This window comes from Nicotiana tomentosiformis, chromosome 4 (genome assembly GCF_000390325.3).
Source record: "Nicotiana tomentosiformis chromosome 4, ASM39032v3, whole genome shotgun sequence".
In the NCBI taxonomy this organism is placed as follows: Eukaryota; Viridiplantae; Streptophyta; class Magnoliopsida; order Solanales; family Solanaceae; genus Nicotiana; species Nicotiana tomentosiformis.
In genome coordinates, this window is record NC_090815.1 from 20,011,280 (window position 1) to 20,031,825 (window position 20,546).

The window sequence follows — 20,546 nt, forward strand, 5'->3', positions numbered from 1 at the left end:
ACTGTAACAAAAAATCACTTCTCATATTGAAAGATATCCATTTGTGCTTGTTTTACTTTATCTTATTCATTCTTGTTTCTCACTATTTGCATTATCATAGTGAAGAATACACATATCTCTATTTCTCTACACGAGTTATATCGAATTGTATCGCATATCCTTAGAACCATACATAAATCTAACGTTATCCGATTTTTTCGGTAAACAAATATATTACTACAATAAATTAATTAATGACATTTTTTAGGCAAATTATATTATAAATTAAATTAGCTAGTATTGATTATATATATGATGATATCCATTATATTTCGTGATGTGAATATGTTATACTTTGTGAATCTTCACAATCTAGCATTCTTATTCGTTCATTTTCCACGTAAATGACATTTGGACCTCACGCATACACGAGTGTTTAAAATGACACATGTGAAAAGTTCAAGTATTTATCTGATTATTTCAAAAATTTATATATATTTGTATTAGGTAAACTATGTTATGGCACGTGGCCACCCAAGAAGGGGACACGTGGAACCCAAGACGGGGATAGCCGAAAACCGAACGCAGCTATTTCGTTTGTTACCGGAAGGGATAACGTTCATAAAGACATAAAATGCTCTGCGTCTGATAACATTTAATAAGGAATATTCTGCAGCATTAAGAGCGACAACCTGTTACAGAGAATTTGACATTTATATTCAATGTTACATCTTCATCAATGCTCCTCATAATTGACATTAAAGAAGGCCACGACCCAAGTACCTTCTCCATAGCTATAAATAATGAGCTCAGTGATCATTGTAGGGGACACGAATTTTCTGGCAAAACTTACATTGTATTCTTTATAAAGTTTAATACAATCTTATTTTCTTGTTTTTTGATCTTATCATTGATGTGCCTGGAAACCTTGTTCCCAGAACTGTCATCTCTGTTGTTTCATCTATATTTCAAGGCTAAGTATTGTACATTTCTTTAATTATTTCATTATTTCAGGATCAAATTAGTTTACTTGCCTAGAAACCACATATAAATTCAACTGTACCGTTTTACGGGTAAATAGTTTGGCGCCCACCGTGGGGCCTATAAAGTCGTGCAATTAAATTGATCCTTGCCTTTTTTACTAACATAGTTTGATTATTTTGTCTTAGAAAATATCATAAAAAATGGCAGATAATGCTGTTAATAACACACATAACCTTGAAATTCAAGAAGATCAACCTCATTTCGAGGATTCAATCAGCGACACCCACAATGAGGAGAATGACGCCACGTTGGTGCATGGCAAATATTACCCTCGACAGGTTCGGGATACAACCCCCGATGATGTTGATGAAGAGCATGTCGTGGATGCAGTGAGAATCCTGCAAGAGCAACAAGCAATCATTCTAGGCCATCTCACGCGGCAAGATCATGTTATGACGGAACTGAAACAGTCACTATCGGGGGCTTCAAATAATGCAAACACACGAGATCCAGTTCCTCATGGTGTTCCCGCAAACCAAACGACGCAGAGAATCGACAACAACACTCCCAGGGGCGAAGTTAGCTCTTACGGGAATGTGGGGAGTAGATCCGGCCTCAACAACGAGAATAACCCGTTCAAAACTGAACTTTTACAACTTATGAAGGAAGTAAACGCCTGCATAGACCAAATCACGGGTGCTCCACCAATATTGAAAGGCCCGGACTCGAAGTATACTCAATTGCCGTAAAAGATGAGTGTTGAACTAGAACTAATCCCAAAGCGGTTCAAAATGCTTGAAATGCCTATGCATGACGGGACTTCAGACCCTTATGAGCATATTACCACCTACACAACGACGATAAAAGGAAATGATTTAACTCCTCACGAAATTGAATCTGTGTTACTAAAGAAATTTGGGGAAACTCTCACGAGAGAAGCTCTAACGTGGTATTCATTATTATCCGAGCATTTCATAGATTCCTTTGAGATGCTCGTGGATTCTTTCATCAAGGCTCATGTCGGGGCCAGAAAAGTATAGGCCCGGAAGCCCAATATATTCAGGATGGCACAGGGAGAATCCGAATTATTACAGGAGTTCGTTACCCGATTCCAGAAAGAAAGAATGTTGCTCTCGACTGTCCCGGATGAATGGGCACGTGAAACACCAAAGGATTGAACCCGAGAAGCTCAGACGCTTCCCGGAAGTTGAAGGAGAGCTTGCTTGAGTTCCAAGCAACAACTTGGACAGATGTCCATAACCGGTATGAGTCAAAGATATGGATCGAAGATAACCAGATCGGTTCCACATCATTGGCCAATGGACATAAGGGGAGTAGAGAAAAATAAAAGGATGACTGCGACGCGGACGAACGGACTTTGAGGGGCCGAGTTTTGCCCTACGAGCGGACTGAAGGCCGTGGGAGAAACATCTGAATTACAAACAAGTTCATCATTGACAGAGGGACCGATCGTGGTCGAAATAATAGATCACTCTAGGATAAAGACACGTCGGGGTCTCGGGATCCTTCTTACCCCAAGCTATCAGAATATAACTTCAATGTCAGTATAATTGAGTTGGTGTCAGCCATGAGAAACATTAAAGAGGCATGATTCCCGAGACCTATGAGATCTGATTCCAGCCAAAGAGATCCCAACTTATGGTGCGAGTACCATGGGACGAACGGTCATCGAACAGGGGACTGCCGACACCTCCGGGAAGAAATGGCTACACTGTTGAAAAATGGTCACCTCAGAGAATTCTTGAGTAACCGAGCTAAGAATAATTATGGTCGTAACAGAGACAACGCGGAACCCTCGAAAGCAGGAGAAGAACCCCCATGCCAAACAATCAATATGATCTTCGGAGGGAATGAGAGTAACGGAGTCACCTTTTCGGCAACGAAGAAAATAAAAGTATCAATAACTCATAGTAAAAGACTCCGGGAAGACGATATCACTTTTACGGAGGAGGACGCAAACGGATTGCTGTTACCACACAACGACGCACTGGTAATTTCCTTAAATGTGTTAGAGTTTAAGAATAAACGTGTTCTAGTGGATCCAGGAAGTTCGGCTAATATCATACAATGGAGAGTATTGGAGCAAGATAAACTCATCGGAAGCATTATTTCGGCAACAAAGCTCCTCGCTGGATTCAACCTCGCTAGCATGATGACCCAGGGAGAGATTTTACTGCTCACGAATGTTGAAGGAGTAATGAAAACAACTCTCTTCAAAGTAGTAAATGGTGACATGGAATACAACATCATCTTGGGAAGGCCGTGGTTACACGAAATGAAAGTTGTACCTTCAACATATCAGCAATTACTAAAGTTTCCAATGCCCGAAGGAATTAAGTAGATAAAAGGCGATCAACCGGCAGCAATGGAGATGAATGCAGTCTCAGTTTCTAGTAGCAAACAAAAGGAACACGTGACATAGCAATTACAAGAACCGGCACCTACTCCCAAGCTAGAAGGAGTTAGCCCGGAAGTAGAGTCGTCAGAACAATATCAGGTACCGAGATATTTCCAAGTTCCAGAAGATACGGACGCAATGAAGTCCACGGTGGAGGAACTGGAGCAAGTTGCTTTGTTCGAGGAATTCCTAGAAAGAACATTCCATTTGGGGACAGGACTGCACCCGGAGCTCAGGTCTGGTTTTATTGAATTCCTTAAATTTAATGCTAATTGTTTTGCATGGTCACACGAGGATACGACAGGTATCCCGACGGAAATAGCCATGCACAAGCTGAGTTTGGATCCCAACGTACCTCCGGTAAGATAGAAGAAATGCCCTATTGTCGAGGCCAGGAATAAATTCGTCAAAGAAGAGGTAACTCGCTTGTTTAAAATCGGTTCGGTCCGAGAGGTAAGATATCCGGACTGGCTAGCCAATGTAGTAGTAGTTCCTAAGAAGAACAATAAATTTTGGAAGTGTGTATATTATAAAGACCTTAATAAGGCATGCCCGAAAAACTCATTCCCATTACCAAATATCGATAAAATGATTGATGCCATGGCCGGACACGAGTTGATGAGTTTCCTCGATGTTTATTAAAGGTACAACCAAATCAAGATGAACCCGGAAGATGAGGAAAAAACTTCGTTTATAATTAATTTTGGTATATATTGTTACTACGTAATGCCCTTCGGGTTGAAAAACTCCCGAGCCACTTATTAACGACTCGTAAATAAGATGTTCGAAAAGCAAATAGTAAAGACTATGAAAGTTTATATAGACGATATGCTCGTTAAGTCTTTGAATTTAGGTGACCATCTTAAGTATCTGCAAGAAACATTCGACCTTCTAAGGATGCATAACATGAAACTTAACCCCGAGAAGTGCGCGTTCGGGGTCAGTTTTGGTAAGTTTCTAGGATGTATGGTCTCACAAAGGGGAATCGAGGTAAATACCAACAAAATCAAGGCCATAGAGGATATCACAGATCAATTGTCGAATGTAAAAGAAGTCCAAAGACTCACATGAAGATTAGCATCTTTGAGCAGGTTCATTTCCCGGTTGTCAAAAAACTATCATCGCTTCTTCACACTGCTCAAAAAGAAAAATAATTTTGAATGGACACTGGAGTGCCAGCAAGCTCCGAGGGATCTAAAGAAGTACTTATCGAGCCCTCCATTGCAATCAAAACCAAAAGAAGGTGAAACATTGGTATTCTACCTCGCAGTTTCAGAAGTTGCGGTAAGTGCGATTTTAGTCCAGGAGGACTAAGGTATGAGATTTTCCATCTTTTACGTTAGCAAAATTTTAACGGGAGCAGAAACTCGCTACCCACATTTGAAAAAACTGGCCTTAGCTCTCGTAGTCGCCGCTAGAAAGTTGAGGCCCTACTTCTAATGCCACCCCATAGCTGTGGTGACTACTTTCCCTTTGCGGAACATCCTCCATAAACCCGAGCTCTTGGAAAAATTGGCCACATGGGCCGTCGAAATGAGTGAATTCGACATAGAATATAAATCGAGGACTGTAATTAAGTCGCAAGTCTTGGCTGACTTCGTGGACGATTTCAGTCTGGGACTACTGCCTTTGGTAACCAAGGAGGTAGTAATAGTGTTGAAATCAACATAGGGGGTCTGGACATTATTTACAGATAGAGCTTCTAACGTAAAAGCGTCCTGACTCGGAATAGTCTTAATTACGCCTTCAGGGGAGACCTTAGGGCAAGCCATCAGAACGATCCCTTTAACTAACAATGAAGCAGAGTATGGAGCTATGATTGCAGGGCTTGAATTGGCCCGGGGACTTGATTCCGAGGTTATTGAAATCAAATGTGATTCACAGTTGGTGGTAAATCAACTACGTGATCTTTGATACCAAAGAAGAACGTATGCAACAATACGTGGTAAAGGTCCAGACTCTTTTAGCATGATTCTGTGATTGTAGTACAACTGATGAACTCAGTCCTGGATACAGATGGTTGCTATGAGGTAAATTCGACTAGTCTGGTCTGGGAATGGAGAAATGAAATAATCAACTATCTCGAACACGGGAAGTTAGCTTCAAAAGTAGCCAATTGTATAGAAAATCCTTCCAAGGCATGCTGGCCCGGCGCTTAAGAGCATCAGAAGCTAACTATGTCGTGAGAGAAGTTCATGAAGGGATATGCGACAATCACTCGGGTGCAGACTCCTTGGTGCTGAAGTTCGTACGGGCAGGATATTATTCGCCTCGCATGGAACAAGACGCCAAAGACTTTTGTATGAAAATGTGAAAAGTGCCAACGCTACGCACCACTAATACAACAATCGGAAGAACCCCATTCAGTTTTGTCCCCATGGCCGTTCATAAAATGGGGGATGGACATCATCGGGCCGTTGCCACCGGCTCCCGGAAAGGTAAGGTTTCTTTTAATTTTGACTGACTATTTTTCTAAATGGGTGGAGGCAGGTCCTTATCAGAAGATCGGAGAACGCGAAGTGGTCGATTTCCTATGGGAAAATATAATTTACAGGTTCAGAATACCAAAAGAGATAGCATGCGGAAATGGGCCACAGTTTATCGGTGCAAAAGTTACAAAGTTCCTCGAAGGTTTAAAAACAAAGAGGATTACATCTTCACGCTATCATCCGAGTGCAAACAGTCAAGCGGAGTCAACAAATAAAGTAATTATCCAAAATCTCAAGAAAAGGTTGGAATCAGCAAAAGGCAAATGGCCCGAAGAATTTCCCGGAGTTCTATGGGCCTATCGAACAACAGCCAAATCATGTACAAGAGAAACTCATTTTCCCTTGTGTACAGTGCTAAATCCCTAATCCCGGTGGAAGTAGGTAAACCCACTTTGAGATATTTTCTGGCAGATAAAGAATCGAATAACGAAGCGATGTTAATCAACTTGGAATTGCTCGAGGAACACATGGACTTGGCGCATGTAAGAATGGAAGCTCAAAAGCAGAGAATGAAGCGATATTATAATCTAAGAGCCAACCTCCGTTATTTCAAAGTAGGAGATTTGGTCCTAAGGAAAGTAACTCAAAATACATGGGAGCTCAACGCGGGCAAGTTAGGTCTAACATGGGAAGGCCCCTACCGGGTTTCAGCTATCACCGGGAAAGGTTCATACAAGATGGAGAACCAAAATGGAGAAAAGTTGCCTAGCAATTGGAACATGGTACACCTCAAAAGATATTATTGCTGATCAACACTATCTGATCAGTAAGTATGTGCTACACTCTTTTTTCCTTCGTTCATTTTTGTCCCAATTGAGTTTTTCTAGCAAGGTTTTTAACTAGGCGGCAACATAAAACATACTACGAAGACAACACTAATAAGACCTTTGATAGCAATGCAAACAAACAAGCTTCCACTCGGAGACGTTTAGGTAATCTTTTGCTCTATAGCAAATTCCCACTAGGAAATTAAGTTTGCTATTGAGCAAAGGTTACCCGACTATTCACGAGCACAAACTGCTAGAGGATTGTTAGATATTTCTTCGCTCGATAGCATAAATTCCTTAGGGGAAGTAAAGTTGTGTTACCAAGTTGAGGATTATCTAGCAATTCATTAGTTGAATTTTCGAAGGTACGAGACTTCCAGTGTATCAATTCGCACTCTTCGCATTCGAACACTGGGGGGAATGATATGAGGATACGGCAACAACGACTGCCATATCAATTGGGGAACAAAAATCCGGAACGACAACATTAACTTCCACGTCAATCGGGAACAAAAATCTGGAAACAAAATGCATCATCGGGATCGGGGACTGCGTAGCCAGCCCCGTAGAAACAAGTTGTACAGAATAGTCACAAGTAATGGTAATTTCTTTCCAACATAGCAAATGCTTATGTATTTTTTGAAAAAAGAAGGAATAAAATGAAATCCTTTTGTTTTTATCTTGTTTCTTGTCTGAATGATGAATTAACTTTGTCATTTGAAAGTTAAACAAGTACTTCAAATGTTAGTGTCGTAATGAACAAGAGACGTTCTCTTCAAGAGCACCGTAAACATAAGATGGCCCTCTCTTATAAAAACCCTCAAGTTAAAAGGTTGGTTATAGAATAATCTTTGCTCAGAATCAAAAATATCATTAGGAAAAAATACACCCGAAGTTGCATATGAAAAGGACGCAAAAAGTAAACTTGCACAAATACTTATAGAAATCCTCACGTAAAAGGGATAATGCTCGGAACCAAAGTGCATCGAAGAAAATGCATTCGAGATTACACACAGTAAAATATGAACAGAAAAATGTGCACAGAATCCTCAAGAAAATACAAGGGTTAAAGACTTGCACGGATATTCAAACGAAAGAGGAAGAGAAGTGTCCGCACCCCCGAGAGAGATAGATGGTTCCACCGATGGCTCGAGGTTTTCCCTAGTTTGATCTTCAGCATTATCGCCCTTCGATTCTTTCTCAGTTCCCGAAAACTCGGAACCAAAACTAGAGTGGCCGGGTACATTAGACCTCGATGGGAATCCAGTTTTAGCAGCTAACTCAAGATTGCGTGCCTTAGCGATTTCGACATCAATATGAACGACACAAGATTTGGCCTCTTCTAAGGTTTTTCTCTTCATGTAGTACATGGCGTAAGGTTTTTCAACAACTAGGGAAGCCTATCGGCGCTTGAGTTCTTCTTTGAGTTGGGTTACCTTGGTAGAAAGATTTTCTCGAGCAGACCTAGCAGATTTGAGGCTGACATTGAGTTCGCGGACAGTTGAACTAAAGAGCCTATCATGCTCGATAGTTTTCCTGTACTTCTCTTCTAGCTTGGTGTGTTTCTCCTCCACAACAACAAGCTCTTTATTTTGGAGTTCAAGGCCACTTCTAAGTCAGTCACTTTTTCACCAATATCTGCCTCGCACTCAATTGCAGCAAGAACGACATCCTGGACTTCAACCCATTTGGCATTGGCTTCATCAAATCTAACCCTCAGCGGGCCAATTTCTTGGCTAAGGGTTACCACTTCTTTCTCGCTCTGATGCAAATGAGCTTCCAAAACAACAACCTTAGTAGCTTTGGTTTCCAGCTCCGATAGGCAGAGAACAGTTCAGTCTCGTTCCACCAAAAGCTGATTCTGTTAAGAAGCAAGTTCCTCCTCCTCACGAATCAACCTCTGAAGGCCCTCAGAAACAAGAAAGTTGGCCTACAAAACAAGAAGTAAAACTTAGAATACATTCATACAAAAGTAGAAAAAATAACAAAGGAAGAAAAGGACGCACCGCTGCAGCATTGTGCATGGCATTGTTCAACAAACACTCCCCCGAGAGTACTTGAATCTTTTTCCAATCTTTCTCTGAAGCCAAAGGCTTCAGATAGTTAGCAAGCTCCACCGACCGGGAAAACAGGTTGTACCCGGTAAAGACCAAAAGAGTAACATTCCTCCTCCTTTGTGGATCTTTAGAAGGGGCAACATAATTTCTTTCCAAATTCTTATGAACTGGGGACTGTGGAAGAGGAACGCCTTCTTCATGGTCAGATGTGGCCGATGGAGGTGATGTAGCAACTATAGGTAGAAGAGTGGATGGAGATGGAAGTGATGTAGCAGTTGCTGGTGTTGGTGAAGGTGGAGATGAAGCTGATGTAGTTGAAGAGTGAGAAGTAGCTGTGTCAAATACAGTGCTGGATGTTGGATGCTCGCCAACCAAAGACGGCAAAGATCCGGTACTCGTCCTCGCAGTACCGGACACATCAATTGGGGTCCGAGAACGGGAGTTGGCATTATCTACCAAATCAAATTCTCTCCAAAGTGCCGAGACATCGTCCTCGGTTGGTGTAACTGTCTCAACAGGTTGAGCATCTTGTTGAGATGATGAGGTTCATCACCTTCTATGAAGAGAAGCTCCCTCATCACTAGCTTTTTCATCATTATCAATAATCACAGTGTTTATGACCGGCCCAGAAGGAGGACCAGTCATCATCACCATCGGAGATGGCTCGGGGACATCAGTATTTGCCCTCTTATTCTTCTCCCCTGCCGCGGAGGAACGTCTTCTCTTTGGTTGCTTATCCTTCGACCGGGGTCTCCGTGAAGAAGTGTTTGCGCCCGAAACAGGCCCGAAGATACCTGTTCGAGTAAGTGCTTCCTGAATCAGCCTCGCTGCATCAACAGGATCAGACAAAACGTCCTCCTCGGGGATAGCAACAGAGCCCGCAGGTAGACCTAATTTCGTGAACAAGTCGGAAGGATTCAATCAAGTTCTCCATATGCAAAATAAAGAAAAATGGAAGCAAGGTAAGTTCAAATTACCATGATTTTTGGCCTTCCACCCGTATTTCAGGGCCAGTTCTTTCCAAAAATGAGCTTCGAGCGTCGTGTCACCGGAAGGGATAACGTTCATAAAGACATTAAATGCTCTACGCCCGGTAATATTTAATAAGAAATATTTTACAGCATTAAGAGCGACCGTCCGTTATAGAGAATTTGACATTTATGTTCACCGGTACATCTTTATCAATACTTGTCATAATTAACATTAAAGAAGGGCACGACCCAAGTACCTTCTTCATAGCTATAAATAATGAGCTCAATGATCATTGTAGGGGACATAAATTTTCTGGCAAGACTTACACTATATTCTATACAAAACTTAATACAATCTTATTTTTTTGCTTTTTGATCTTATTATTGCTGTGCTCGGAAACCTTGTTCCCGGAATTGTCATCTCTGTTGTTTCATCTACATTTCAAGGCTAAGTATTGTATATTTCTTCAATTATTGCATTATTTTAGGATCAAATTAGTTTACTTATCTAGAAATCATATATAAATTCAACTGTACCGTTTTACGGGTAAACATATATATTTTACATAATATGCCTAAGTTTAATATTTATGTAGGGTCAGTGTTTCTTGTGGAGTATCTTTCTCTTTTAATTTATTAGACGGATGATACTTTAATGTTTTAGTACTAGTAATTCTAAGTTTTTCGTTCTCTGTCATTGTCTTCTAGATTTTGAAAGATATTGGTCCAATGACATTCTAAACTCAGAAGATTGATGGATTGCTGGAATCAATTTAAGAATAAAATTAAGGAGAGGTGGAAATATTGTTATACCTAATTTTATTTGCCAACAAAAGTTAGCTATTTTTTTTTGTTACATTTGGAACGACTAAAGAAAATTACTTAAATCTCTGTAAACTACACTGCTTGATTCAGCCATGTAAAGAAACTCCATTTCCTTGAGCGGCACCTCCCAGATTTAATATAGCTTCTTCATGATTGTGAACTTCGTTAGTCAAAACGTCTGCACATTTGTTCGCTTCCCTCCAAATATGTGTAATAGTAGCCTTGTTGATTACTTCTGTCATAGTGACGAAGCTAGAAAATATTTCAAGGGTGTTCAAACTTGAACAAGAAAAATAAATATTGTGGAGAGTGAAGCTCGAAACCGCGCCCATAAGGCCCTCTTGACCACCCTTTGCCACTGAGCTATGACTCTTCATTGTTGCAAGGGTGTTCAATATGTATTACATGCATGTAAATTCAAAATTTTACCTATATACACAGTGTTAATTTTCCGACATTTTTCAACAAAGAGTGGTCAGTTGACCACCCTTGCTATACTGTAGCTTCGCCCCTGTATGTTATAAATTGTTTGCACTCTTTTCTTTTTGTTCTCGTGCAAAATATATTGGTACACTCCTATATTTAGCAACCTCTAATATTAGTATTTTCATTTTTATCTTTAATAAGATGCTTTTACGAGCATTTGCATTATTTTTTGTTGTGAATTTTGCTTGAACTTAACTATTGGTGTTTAATACATATTTCGCTTATCTATCAAAAAGTCACCCCTATTTTATTTTAATTTTGTATTTAATCAATGGTTTAATAATAATTTCTTTTGTAATCATTTAAAAAAGATTGATATCTTTTTATATTTAAATATTAATTGTTGAGTATATTCACATTTTGCCATTCATATGACTTGTTATCTTTATGGGATGTGATAGAGGTTAAGATCTCTTCGGACTTTGGTTTCGACCCTTAAAAATAAAAAACTTTTTGGTAGAGAGTAATTTATCACTTTATCTCTTTTAGTAAACCTATAATATAATCCGAATTAACCGAACTAGTATTTTGTGGATATCGGATGCGAACCACAAAAATAATTGATATGTAAGGACACTTTTGGTATTCTATATCTCTCTTACGTGCTGGGAAATCTCTCATACAGTATATTTATTAAAAAAAACTATTGCACTATACCAAAATAAATGGTTTTTGTGTTGATGGGTCGAAGAGGATGAAGTTAAAACAAGGAAGCCACGTATAGCATCCATGATTTGAAAGTAGATCAATAAATTGTTTTTTTGTGTTGATGGGGTAAAGAGGATGTGATTAAAACAAGAGGCCACGTATAACACCGTGATTTGAAAGGATAAGAAGTGATTTTCCGGTGTAAAAAATATTTCGTATTCAAATTGAATTCGGAAAAAAGCCGTATCTTAAAGGATGTAACGTAAACTATCTATCCTAATGCACGTATTAGTAACTATTTTTACGATTTTAATCCATAATATATAGGTCATCTGAAAATAATTTTATAAATGTTTGAATGCTCCACGTCTGAAAATAGAATAAATTAAGTGCCAAAAAGAGCAGCAGCCGAGATGATTCATGACATGAGAGATATGTCGACATCAGCTCTGTAGCAAAGTATCTCTTTTAGGTGATGCCATAATATTCCTTTTACTTATATTAAATTAAACAAGCACTGCAGAATCACTGTAAAGACAACTAGTTCAGCCTACCACACTTTCAGATGGGAAGTTAGCTTTCTTTCTTTTTTTCTTTATTTTTTCCCTCTCTTTTGAAATAGTTCGAGTGTAAAAGAAAATTTTGTATTTAGATTTGCAAAGGATCACAATAACATTAAAAAATAAAATTGTACTTTGTAGATAAAATGACACATTTAGATGAGTAATATTTGTTTTAGAACAAGTAAGTTGAAAGTTTGAATAAGTAAGAACACTATTAGGTGGAGCTAAAGTAAAGATAATTAACTTGGTGAGGAGTACTAAAACTTGAAACTGAAAATTATACTTTGATTTTTATAATCAAATTTGGAAAAAATATTTGAATAGAAGTATTTGTTTTTTGAATTTTAAGGGATTTGTTAGCTGCCAACATATTGAGACTAAATGTATATTCTTGTAATTCTTATTTTTTATTTTCAAAATTATATACCAGCTTTAAAAAGCTTTTATTTTCTTTGACATTTAAATCAGCTATCAGTATTGGTGTCCAAATAGAATGAGATTAATACAAAGAATTTACATAGCTGATCTAAATAATACTGAGGTGTTGAAACTCGTAAGTTCACTTATTCTTTTTTTAGTTTACAATAACAAATATATTAATTTGTAGATAATAATTATAAATTACATCTATGTCCAATGCCTACGTATATTTCTTGGAGAAAAAAAGATAGAATTAACTTACATAGTCGTCGATCTAACCAGTTAAATAAAAAATAAAATGTATAATATATATTTATTTATATATAATGTATTTATAATTCATATAGAATTTATAATATTTATTGATTAGAAAAAGTAAGTAAATTTGATGGCTAGATTAAAAAAAGGGTATTTAATCGAAAGGGCATTTTATAGGTGATAGTCAACTTTGGTCATTTGGTATTAGAGCAGCCCACCGTTTAATACTACTCTTTTTCTTTTACATTTTCTTTTGTCCTCTCTTGTACTTTGCACTTTTTTCCTACTCATAACCTATAATATAAAAGCAACTGATATTTTTAGTTCCCCAGCACATAGTTGAATCTGGCCAAACACCCCCAAAAAAGAAGCAGCAGCAAAATCTTGAATCTGTAGCTTCTGTAGTAACTTGGTGAGCTCTTTTTTTCTACTCCATTTTTGCTTCTAAGACTTGTGCAAATACTTGGTTTGTAGTAAAGTTTTTATTTTTTGTGGTTTTTTCTTGTTTTTGGTCATTTGGGTATTTGATTTAGTGTTTTTTTTGGCTGATCTGAAGTATCAGATTGAGAAACGATTAATGTTTTTTGCTTTTGATTTCACCCTCTCAGAATCCCTCATAATATTTCTTGGATCCTCTTTTGTTAATAGTTCATGAGATCTTTTCATGTATATCTAAAGTTTTAATCTTTTGGCTTTTCAAAGTTATTCACATGGTTTGTTTACCAATTTCTATTTTACCATCTGAGAAAGTGTTATGCTTTATTCTTAGCCATGTTGTTAAAGTTGGAAGTACAGTAATTTCTTGAATCATACTGTAGTGAAGTTTTGAACATTATGTCCTGGGAATTTTAACCTTTTTGTTGTTTCATATTCACTTAATCACTTGTATTTAAAGTTAATGGAATATACAGGGCAGTTCATCTTTGTCTTTAGTCAAACCCTGCCTCTATTTATTAGTGTGTTTCTAATCGCCATAATTTTCAATAACAAGCAAATCAGATCTAAGGAATCAAGATCCATATTTGCTACTAGCACTTTCTTGGCACAAATCAATAAAATGTTTACTTATTAATCGTGGCAGAGCCAAGATTTTCACTAAGTAGGTCAAAATATATAAAAGTAAACTCACGAAGAAGCTAATGAGTGTCAATAAATAGTGTTTATACATAATATTTTCTTTATCTAGCTACACAATATAATTTTCCGACGAGCCCCTTGAGTACATGTGGGTCCGCCATTGCTTATCAAAGTGTTTTCCGTAATGAGCTATAGTTATATGTGTTTCTGAAAAAGAGTGAGTTTTGTCCTTTTGAAGCAGATATATAGGATGGCGAACATAGACATAACTGGAATCATGAAGGATCTCCCAAATGATGGACGTATCCCGAAGACCAAGATTGTTTGCACTTTAGGGCCAGCTTCTCGATCAGTGCCAATGCTGGAGAAGCTCCTTCGTGCTGGAATGAATGTTGCCAGGTTTAACTTTTCCCATGGGACCCACGAGTACCATCAGGAAACCTTAAACAATCTTAAGATTGCTATGCAAAACACTCAGATCCTCTGTGCTGTCATGCTTGATACCAAGGTTTGGTTTTGATGCATATTTGCGTTTATCTGTTATTTTTCTTCTATTTCAACTTTGTTCTTGTGCAGCTGGTTTTGTCATTTGTTACTTTTTCTGTTTTTGATTTTTGTACTTCTATAAGTAGATGTTTATGTGGTTGTATCTTGAAATCCCTCGCGAGCTAGGTTTGTTTTACTGGCTACAGTACACAACTGATCTTTTAAAGTTTGGAAGTCAAATGTCGGGAAATCTGAATTATCTTTTATTTTATGTTACCTTCTCAAAGAAAAAAAAAACAAATTATCTTTTCTCAAGGTGCATTTCTTTCCACAGTACTTTGTTTTTATTTAGTATCTTTTAGTTTGACAAGTCTTTTGTCTAGAGAAATGGAGAAGGATAAAGTAATTTTGAGCTGGCCATAATTTTGGTGTGGTATTGCTTGAAGATATACCTCAACCAGGTGTCCAGGTGCAATATTTCGATTGGATTAGTCTTTATTAACCACTAGACAATAATTTTGTTTAGTGATAATATTTGTAGAAAAGTGAGTGTGGAGCCTTTGTTAACCAATTACCTCTGCTATCCGGCAATTACTTTTTCCGGTATGGAGCTTTTTCACACTTTAATACGATCTCTTTGTGGTTTTCTTCATTTTCTGCTTGTTCTTAAAGCCCTGTGTTCCGATTACGAGACATTGCAGCCTCCAGCAAGCATTCTTAGATTTATCCTCATTTTGCATATATATTAGTGAAAACTTTGATCTTCTATTGACTATGGCCTTGCAGTAAAATATAAGTTCAGAAGATTAAGCGCCATAGATGGTAGATTTCGAAGAAGATGATATTTTAATTTAGTCAAAAGAAAGAAAATACATGTGAAGGCAGAAAGATGATTCAACATTTAATATAACACAAAGTTTGTGTTACAATAATAAACCCACAGCGTTGTATAGTTCACTTATCCACATTCTACTACCAATGTATCTCGATGATCTCACACACAGGTGTTTTCTCTTTGCACAAAAAGAATAAATGAAATGTTCTATTTATGTCTCTTTTATTGTTACAAAAGCATTCTTCTATTCCTTCGATTCCAAATTAACCAAAAGCTGCACAATGGTTATTCCTCCGAAAGCTCCTATGAGTAATTGTCTCATCTACAGTTCTTCGTAACATCCATGAAATAATAAATATCGAAAGAGAAAGAATTCAAAGCTACTGTAAGAATCACTTTTTTTTTATATTAGGTGGCAGTTTTATTGGTTAAGGGAAGTTAGATGGTTTCTTTAGAGTGGTACCTCATATACTGTGTGACTTAGACTTGTACCAAATGATGCAGCATTTACTTGTCGTTGCTTTTGTTCCAGCCTTCTGATTACAATGCTCAGTTTTAGTTTTGTATCTTTGTATTTTTGCTTCGGTTTTCTAATTGGTGTGCTTGCTGCTGCCCTTCTTTTATTTTTCCTAAGCCGAGGGTCTTCCGGAAACAACCTCTCTGCCTTCTTGAAGGTAGAGGTAAGGTCTGTGTACATACTACCCTCCCCAGACCCCACTTGTGGGATTACACTGGGTCTGTTGTTAATTATTCGGGGGCAGGGTGTTGCACTGTTTTCATGTAACCATAGTTCTGTTATAGGATAAACTACATGTGTATGCTCATAACTTCAGGCATTTTCTGTGCTCTGTCATATATATTTCTATCTCTGTATTATTTAATTCAGAATAAGGTTATCATTTTTTGCTCTTTATTTTCCCGTTTCTAGAAACTGCTGCATTTTTCCTGGGTTCTTGATGGTTAATATTATCCTAAATGATGCTATTATGACAATTCAAGAGTACTGGTTAAGACCTTTCCTTTCTTCTGGATGTGCGACTATTCTGTAGCTTCAATTTGTTACGTAGGTGCTGAACTAATACACATTTTATTCAGGGGCCTGAGATTCGCACTGGTTTCTTAAAGGATGGAAAATCAATTCAGCTGAAAGAAGGCCAAGAAATCACTGTGTCTACAGACTATGACCTAAAAGGAGATGATCAAACAATCACGATGAGCTATAAGAAGTTGGTAGTGGACTTGAAGCCGGGCAATACCATCTTGTGTGCAGATGGTACCATAACCCTTACTGTTCTGTCATGTGATCCAGCGGGTGGAACAGTGAGATGTCGCTGCGAGAATACTGCCACCTTAGGAGAGAGGAAGAATGTAAATCTTCCGGGTGTGGTTGTGGACCTCCCAACACTTACAGAGAAGGATAAGGAGGATATACTAGAGTGGGGTGTTCCTAACAACATTGATATGATTGCTCTTTCATTTGTGCGTAAGGGTTCAGATCTTGTCAATGTTCGCAAGGTTCTTGGTCCACATGCCAAGCACATTCAATTAATGTCAAAGGTATACAGAGTCATTTAATCTTTTATATTTAGAAGGTATGGTTGAATTTTGAAACACATGTATTGCTTAGGAGAAACGAACATAAAACATGCGATGGATTATGTAATCTAAATTAACATTTTAGACTTCTTCCCAAATATTTGACTGCTAACTAGTTGTGGCATCCTCTGATGTTTTTATCTTCTAAAATTGTCTTGAAGGTTGAGAATCAAGAGGGGGTAGTTAACTTTGACGAAATCCTACGTGAGACAGATTCTTTTATGGTTGCTCGAGGTGATCTTGGAATGGAAATTCCAGTTGAGAAGATTTTCTTGGCCCAGAAAATGATGATATACAAGTGTAATCTTGCTGGTAAGCCTGTGGTAACTGCCACTCAGATGCTTGAATCAATGATCAAATCTCCACGACCTACCCGTGCTGAGGCAACCGATGTGGCTAATGCTGTCTTGGATGGCACTGACTGTGTTATGCTTAGTGGGGAGAGTGCAGCTGGGGCTTATCCTGAGCTGGCAGTAAAAATCATGTCAAAAATCTGTATCGAGGCAGAGTCTTCACTTGACTATGGGGCTATCTTCAAGGAAATGATCAGGTGTACCCCTCTTCCAATGAGTCCACTAGAGAGTCTAGCGTCATCCGCTGTCCGCACGGCTAACAAGGCTCATGCAAAACTCATTGTTGTCCTTACACGTGGCGGGACTACAGCAAAGCTGGTTGCCAAGTATAGGCCTGCTGTTCCTATTCTATCTGTCGTTGTGCCTGTCTTGACCACAGATTCTTTTGATTGGTCCATCAGCGATGAGACGCCAGCTAGGCATAGTTTGGTATACAGGGGCTTGATACCGATTCTTGCCGAAGGTTCTGCAAAGGCCACTGACTCTGAATCAACTGAGGTGATCTTGGAAGCTTCCCTGAAATCAGCCGTAGCGAAAGGGCTCTGCAAACCTGGTGATGCTGTTGTGGCACTTCATCGTATTGGTGCTGCATCCGTTATCAAGATTTGCCTCGTCAAGTAATCTGTGTGTCAAAACTTACCAATTCTCGGGCTCAGATGGATTTGCATTCTGCTTTCTGGTCATGATAATGCTCTGATATGCTGATTTCTAGTATCATTTAGTGACAACTTATTGATTACTATATTTCATGTTTATTCTATATCTGCCTCAAATACTGGATTAAAATAATTATCTTTTTCTGCAGCAATTCGTTTATTGTGTAAGGGGAGAAGGATATAAAGGCAGTTGCTTTTTGATGAATTTCAAATGTAGCACACTGGAGAGAATCCTATTGGCAACTGATTTGTCATTTGTCATGTTCCTATGGTTCTTTCGTTTTGAATATTAGTGAAAATAGCTACAGCATTTTCTACTCCTATATTTACAGTTCTATTTACTGCACCCTGAAAAGTTTTTGTTGCCTAGGAAAGCTGCCATCAAGGTACAAATACACCTTCTGTTTAGCATAGAATTAATGAAAAATGCAGAAGTTACCTCTATGGTTTGGCTGTTACAAAATCAAAATGGAGAGGTTTGGAGTGTACTTGAAATTAATAAATGGAAAATACACAAGTCTATGAAGGCAAACAAGAAAATGGTGTTGAAGCTGAAAACACCTTATTACTATATATAGATTTTTCTTTGTCTGATTACAGGCCTACCTATATTACTAGAGGCGGATTCAAGATTTAAATTCTATGGGTTCAGCTTTTAAAGTTTTAACATTTAATTCATTATATTTTTAAAGTTAAATAAATTTTTACTCCGCGTCGAATTGAACCCGTCATTAGCACAACACTTCAGCTCCGGTATATTACTAAGGTGAATTAACCGTCACTCTAAGAAAAGTATCATAGAATAAATTAAGCTTATGGTATCCTAGAATAATCATTAATGTGTAATGACATTAATGTAAGAAAAGTATAATTTAAAGCTTTATATATAAAATAATTTGTAATGACATTATCTGTTAGAAAATTGTCATGGAATAAAGTTTATTCTTTCATTTCATATCAAGTTTAGTTCAACAGAAGAACACTAATTTCCTTCTCTATAAAAGGCTTATAATACCTCATCTCTCTTGCAATGAATTTTCCAAAATCAGACAAGAGTATTCCCAAAATATATCTACTTTAATAAGCTTGATGCTAAAGACTAATGGTAAATCGAAGTTTCTTGCAAATGAAGTAAATTCAGCCAAAAACAGGATTAGTAAAAATGTAAAATCATGAGTCTTTTTTATTAAGCTACGAACCAGAAGAAAGAATCCGAACGACTCCTATAGGATGATATTTTTGACACATCATTCATGACTCGCCGTGTCAAATCTATTTATATGATCATATATAGCTTTCATATTATTTTTTTCCATTATGGTTGTACTTCTGTTTTTTTTGAGCCGAAGGTATATTAAAAATAGTTTTTCTACCCATACAAGATAGTAGTAAATTCTGCGTATACCGTGTAAAATAAGTAATTTCTCCAAGGGCCCTTACAAGAAAGAGTGTAGCTTCAAGTTCGCCCTTTAACCCTCTCCAGAGCTCACTGTACGGAATTACACTGACTCACTGAGTATGTTATTGTTGTATATATAGCTAGCGTTTGGCCATAGGTTTTTAAATTTATTCTGAAAAATCTGATTTGGGTGAAATTTGGTTTGAAGATGAAAATGTGTTTGGACATCAGTTTTCAAAACATATTTCCCAAATTTATTTTGGAAAAACATGAAACTTGACTAATACCCACAAGTTCTAAAAACTATCACAAATATCCAACAGTACCATTATCAATAACATTCATTATATTATCGCAAACCATAGTCCTGAACATAAATAAATTTGATACAAAATTATCATTTTTATACTGAACTATATGATACACTATCAGGTGACCGAGAAGACGAAACAGTATTGCTACAAAATAATAAATGGTGGGTTCTTTTATAAAATACAAAAGTTTGGGGCAATTTTTAAAAAATATAATAATGATATTTTGGATTGAGCTGGTTTTGGGATTTGAGATTTGAGATTTTGCCAAAATGTAGGCAAAATCTATGAGCAAACATGTGTTTGCCAAATAAAACCTAAATTTATTTTGACAAATACTATGGAAAAACAGGTCCATAGTTTTTGCATATGGGTTACTCCTATGTTAAGGACATTCAAAGGAAAAATACGTAAATTATTCTATATTCGTACGAAAAAGTTATTTACACACCATAATTTCACGAACGACTTATTACCCTCTATTCTTGTTTGAAATGGAGTTATGAACTAACAGCCTGTTTGGATGGGCTTATTTTAAGTAACTTTTAAGTCAAAGTAGTTTTTAAGCCATAAGTTAGGATTTTTAGCTTTTGGCTTGTTTTTGTCATTTTAGCTTAAAAACAAGTACTTAAAAGCACTTTTTTTACTTTATACAAACACTACAAAATGGCTTAAAAATAATTTTGGCTTAAAAGCACTTAAAATAAGCCAATCCAAACGGGCTCTGATACTCCATGATACAAAATCAGGTAAATGATGTGCTAGGTGAAACATGCACTCCACGTGGAAAATCCATGTAATTTTTATCTTTTTCCTCCTTCATTCTTTTTTTATTTTTAATCCTATCGTTTTTTTTGCTTGCGTTCTTCCCTTTAAAAACCATGAACTACAAAAACAGAGAAGTAGTTGGCATGGTAGTTTGGATGAGAGACGACTGGATCTATTTTTTAGAATGGAGAAGGCTGTT

General features: G+C 37.4%; 2 protein-coding genes across 3 annotated transcripts; both read left to right on the forward strand.

The window, feature by feature from the left end:
• The first annotated feature begins 2,686 nt into the window (after positions 1-2,686).
• On the forward strand, positions 2,687-3,325 carry LOC138909338 (uncharacterized). The gene has a single exon (XM_070200528.1). The coding sequence runs from the start codon at positions 2,687-2,689 to the stop codon at positions 3,323-3,325; it is 639 nt and encodes a 212-aa protein (XP_070056629.1).
• A 9,798-nt stretch (positions 3,326-13,123) lies between these two features.
• LOC104105453 (pyruvate kinase, cytosolic isozyme) lies at positions 13,124-18,192 on the forward strand. 2 transcript variants are annotated; one of them, XM_070199620.1, is made up of 4 exons: positions 13,124-13,278; positions 14,185-14,451; positions 16,360-16,821; positions 17,022-18,192. In XM_070199620.1, the coding sequence occupies exons 2-4, from the start codon at positions 14,194-14,196 to the stop codon at positions 17,832-17,834; spliced, it is 1,533 nt and encodes a 510-aa protein (XP_070055721.1). In that variant the 5' UTR covers positions 13,124-13,278; positions 14,185-14,193; the 3' UTR covers positions 17,835-18,192. The 2 variants fall into 2 exon arrangements, with proteins under 2 accessions (XP_070055721.1, XP_070055722.1); XM_070199621.1 differs by having other exon boundaries at positions 13,127-13,278; positions 14,182-14,451.
• Positions 18,193-20,546: the final 2,354 nt, after the last annotated feature.

Excerpts from the sequence above, each read along its gene's own strand:
- LOC138909338 (XM_070200528.1), top strand. The coding sequence starts at position 2,687 with ATGGCTACACTGTTGAAAAATGGTCACCTCAGAGAATTCTTGAGTAAC.
- LOC104105453 (XM_070199620.1), top strand. The coding sequence starts at position 14,194 with ATGGCGAACATAGACATAACTGGAATCATGAAGGATCTCCCAAATGAT. Across the intron at positions 14,452-16,359 it reads CTGTCATGCTTGATACCAAG|GGGCCTGAGATTCGCACTGG; the intron begins GTTTGGTTTTGA and ends CATTTTATTCAG. Across the intron at positions 16,822-17,021 it reads ACATTCAATTAATGTCAAAG|GTTGAGAATCAAGAGGGGGT; the intron begins GTATACAGAGTC and ends ATTGTCTTGAAG.